We start from the raw sequence: 5,006 nt of genomic DNA on the forward strand, positions 1-5,006 counted from the left end.
AACAAATGCTAGAATTCACAACGAATGATTCACGCGCTTGACTCAATTTTCCGTCTCTATCTCTGTCTGCAATTCAATTCCTTTGTTGCCGTCACTTCTTGGCAGTCTTATATACAAGAATACCACACATCTAGTAAACACTCGAGCATTCAAGAACCTTCGAGAATATCATGACGTGTTACTAGCGTCACGTGACTTCCGCTGTTGTAAGAATACTTTACTAGCATAATAGGGCAAGGTTTCTAAGCCTAGCATTACTTGAAATGACTCAGGCTTTGATAAACAGAAACTTTGTTTATAAATCACATTGCTAACTGGTATAAAAATAAAATATAAATGTTGGAGGTATCCCACACTAACAAATTTTAAAATTCAAAAAACAGCTAGAATGAGACGGAACAAAAATATATATATATATATATATATCATTTAAAAACACCGTTTTGCCAGTGTTAACGTGGCTTCATAAAGTAGTTGATGATGCCATGTTGCGAAACATTGTTCTTAAATGGTGTATTTTTTCTGTCACATTCTAGCTATTTTCTGAATTGTTAGTATAAAAATGATTCTGTTAGCACTTAATGGCTAGTTTGTTTACTGATAAGCTAATAGCTCTACTGCTTGACAAGAAGATAACACATCAGTAGTAACAGTTTTAATGAACAGTAACATCATATAACAAGCCAACAGCAACAATAATATCTCATAACAAGCCTAAAGTAACTGTTTTAATGACCAGTAAAATCAGACAACAAGTCTACAGTAACTCTTTTAGTGAACATTAAAATCAGACAAGTCTACAGCAACTGTTTTAACGAACAGCAAAATCAGACAACAAGTCTACGGTAACTCTTTCTGCATGGGCTTGGTCTCTGGGACCAACCTTGTAACCATTTTGTGCTTGTTATAGTATTCATGCTATAAATTTTAAATTAATAAACTGATGTTAACGAAAATTGGCTGATTATCAGTAAACATTACAATGCTTTTATATGCAAAATATAAAATGTTTTCATTATGTCATAAGGTTTGTTAAGCAATGTTTTTCTCATGCCTTTTTTTTTTTTGCATGTTGCATGTTCCAACATGTAAAGTAATTTTCATTTTAAGATTAAAAATACGTTTATGTATCAGAAAATTTTCAAATTTCACATGCAAAATCTTTATAATGTCCAGATAGTCATCAAACATTTCTTAAGAAAAAACTTTATATTTTATTTGTTATGTTCACTAACGAATCTCTGTACAGGTTCGGTAGATTTGACCAATCTTGTAACCACCATAAAAAATTAGGAATTAAATATAAATTATGCCTCTTTCGTTCTAGAATAACAACAAATTATAACATGAAAACATAAATGTTTAGACTAAATAGCTTAAATCTCATAACATTATACATTTATAGAAATGAATAAAAATCCTATAACCCGAGCACTTTTGAAAGGTGTACCTTTCTTCTTCAGGGACAAACCATGTAAATTGAAAAGATAAGAGGCTCTTATTTTATATACTACCTTGTCAATATCAGTAATTTCAGTAACTACAGACTTAGTATTTTGACATCACAAACATCTAATTTGAGCCAGTGCTGCATTCAACATACCACGTGACACTCAAAAATCGATGTTTAACTGTGTTTCTTTAATATTTACTTGTAAATTAAGAAATTAAATAATATATGATACTAAAATTTGGATCATATTCTATAGTTTGATACAAAACTTATTGACATAAGTAGTTTGATAAAATTTTGAATGCGTGTCAACAAACGCAATGACATGGCCATTGACCTGTGATCCATCTGGAGTAGGTTAACTGTTTTATTAAAGAGGAAAAACAGACAAGTCTACAGTAACTGTTTTAATGAACAGTAATATCAGACATAAAGTCTAAAGTAACTGTTTTAATGAAGAATAAAATTGGACAACAAGTCTAGAGTAACTGTTTTAATGAACAGTAAAATCAGACAACAAGTATACAGTAACTGTTTTAATGAACAGTAAAATCAGACAAAAAGTCTAAAGTAACTGTTTTAATGAAGAATAAAATTGGACAAGTCTAGAGTAACTGTTTTAATGAACAGTAAAATCAGACAACAAGTATACAGTAACTGTTTTAATGAACAGTAAAATCAGACAAAAAGTCTACAGTAACTGTTTTAATGAACAGTAAAATCAGATTAAAAGTCTATAGTAGCTGTTTTAATGAACAGCCAAATCAGACAACAAGTCTACAGCATCTGTTTTAATGAACAGTAAAATCAGACAACAAGTCTACAGCATCTGTTTTAATGAACAGTAAAATCAGAAAAGAAAGAAATTAAAAATCCAATCATTATATAAAAGAAATCAAGTAAACTGAAAACTTAAAGTTGACAAGTAGGCCTAACTAGGTAAAAAAAACAAGAAAATAAAAGTAATATTTTTTCATATCATTAAAAACGAGAAACAAAAGTATTGTTAAGACAGCAGGGGTCACGTGACGCTAGTAACACATCATATTCTCGAAGGTTCGTGAATCCTCAAGTGTTTACTAGATTTGCGGTATTCTTCTGTATATAAGACCGGTAAGAAGTGACGGCAACAATGGAATGTAATTGAACTGCAGACAGAGATAGAGACGGACAGTTGAGTCGAGCACGTGAGTCATTCGTTGTGAATTATAGTGTTTGTTATAGCGTGACTGTGGAAATTAAGTGTATTGCAAAGTTGTATTCAGAAAGAAGAAACCAGTTTTATTTAAGAAAGGATTTGTACCGCTAAAGTTTCTTCGGAAATAATTTTTACGGAAAATTAACTAACGACCAGAGACTTAACAGTATAATAAACACATTTGAGAACTATTATGGAAAAAAGGTTTAGAAGCTTTAAATGAAGGAAGCAAAATTGTACATCAAGGAGTGTCAGTGAAAGAAATTTTAAAACTTTTAATTTTTTTATTCCACTTACTTTTGTTTTTCCATTCACCAGATTTTCAACTCCCATCGATACATCTTCAACTCCTTCTATACTAACATCTACTGGTTTTAAACTTAACAACGTTCCTGAAGAATCATAAAACTGAACTTCAGTCAGGCCAATCTTGTCTGGATGTCCCCAGTTACCAAATAGTTCCAAATGAACCCGTGTAATATTTCCCTCTGAGGATTTACATTCTTGATTTCCTAAATCCTGTAAAAAACATGTGTTTATAAGTTGTTTTTGAAACAAAAATAGAACTCTGGTTTACCTGAAAAAACTGCCAAAAAATTAAAAATTACTGTTACTCTAAGAATACTGAAGAAAAAACATATTGTCTTGCTCACATGGCTGTGAGCATATACTTGAAAGTATGTTGTATCTTTATTTAACAAACAAACTGAGCTTTCATGGCTGATACACAAGTTCTGGTGACTGACGATATAGTGTACAGTAAATACATTTTTAGTTATTCTTTATGTACCTGATTTTCTTGGGATAAAAGTCCTTCTTCATTCTCTGGGCTCGAAAAAGAGGTATCACTATAGGTGTTTTCTGAAGAAGAAGTTAAAGAAGATGCTTTCATTTCACACGCTGCTGATAGAAGCTTTCCTACGATTTCAAGTATAGTGTTCGTTGCCTGAAATAAAACATATTTAATTTCTACTTTAACTTTCACTTGTTTCTTTATGTAGACCAGGTACACAGTAATGAATATGGTCTTTTCAATAACTTCTTTCATAAACATACAACATGAGCAATGATGACTAGTTGTTTTGTCAAAACTGTTGCAAGATTATATATAATTGTGAAGATTTTAATGTTACATAGTAGTAGCTTAAGTGCTATGTACATACTGTATAAGGCTCGAAGGCTCAAATTGCCCAGAGCATGAGGCGACTGTCTGAGTAAATGTTTTATGTCACATCTGTCCAAGGCTCAAAATGCCCAAGACATGAAGCTACTGTCTGAGTAACTGTTTTATCTCGCATCTCTCCAAGGCTCAAATGCCCACGGCACAAACCTACTGACTGAGTAACTGTTTTATCTCACATCTGTCCAAGGTTCAAAATGCCCAACACACGAAGCTACTGACTGAGTAACCGTTCTATCTCACATCTGTCCAGGGCTCAAAATGCCCAACACATGAAGCTACTGACTAACTGTTTTATCTACCATCTTTCCTCGGCTCAAAATGCCCAAGACATGAAGTTACTGACTGAGTAACTATTTTATCTCACAACTGCCCGAGGCTCAAAATGCCCAGAGAATGAAGCTACTGTCTGAATAACTGTTTTATCTCGCATTTGTCCAAGGCTCAAAATGCCCAGGACAGAAAGCTACTGTCTGAGTAACTCTTTTAACTCACATCTATCCAAGGCTCAAAATGCCCAGAGAATGAAGCTACTGACTGAGTAACTGTTTTATCTCGCATCTGTCGAAGGCTTAAAATACCCAGGGCATGAAGCTACAGACTGAGTAACTGTTTTATCTCACAACTGTCCGGTGCTCAAAATGCCCAGAGAATGAAGCTACTGACTGAGTAACTGTTTTATCTCACATATTTCTGAGGCCCAAAATGACCAGGACATGAAGCTACTGTCTGAGTAACTGTTTTATCTCACATATGTCTAAGGCTCAAAATGGCCAAGACATGAAGCTACTGACTAAGTAACTGTTTTATCTCACATCCGTTCAAAGCTCAAAATGCCCAAGACATGAAGCTACTGACTGAGTAGCTGTTTTCTCTCACAACTGTCCAATGCTCAAAATGCCCAGAGAATGAAGCTACTGTCTGAGTAACTGTTTTATCTCACATCTGTCCAAGGCTCAAAATGCGAAGGGAAAGAAGCTACTATCTGAGTAACTATTTTATATCACATCTGTCTAAGGCTCAAAATGCCCAGGGTATGAAGCTATTGTCTGAGTAACTGTTTTATCTCACATCTGTCCAAGGCTTAAAATGCCCAAAACATGAAGCTGCTATCTGAGTAACTGTTTTATCTCACATCTGTCAAAGGCTCAAAATGCCCAGGGTATGAAGCTATT

At 33.7% G+C, this 5,006-nt stretch overlaps 1 protein-coding gene across 1 annotated transcript in view; it reads right to left on the reverse strand.

The window, feature by feature from the left end:
* LOC111089845 (protein KIAA0556-like) overlaps positions 1 to 5,006 on the reverse strand; it is a gene marked incomplete at its 3' end in the record, with an annotated part of 32,248 nt that overhangs the window by 19,154 nt on the left and 8,088 nt on the right. The window contains exons 2-3 of the mRNA XM_022403009.1: positions 3,442 to 3,597; positions 2,949 to 3,170 (exon numbers count right to left, since the gene is read on the reverse strand). Of these exons, the coding sequence (XP_022258717.1) occupies positions 2,949 to 3,170; positions 3,442 to 3,543 (324 nt within the window). The remainder of the gene's footprint in view (positions 1 to 2,948; positions 3,171 to 3,441; positions 3,598 to 5,006) is intronic.

This window comes from Limulus polyphemus, unplaced genomic scaffold, assembly GCF_000517525.1.
Source record: "Limulus polyphemus unplaced genomic scaffold, Limulus_polyphemus-2.1.2 Scaffold7571, whole genome shotgun sequence".
Lineage (NCBI taxonomy): Eukaryota > Metazoa > Arthropoda > Merostomata > Xiphosura > Limulidae > Limulus > Limulus polyphemus.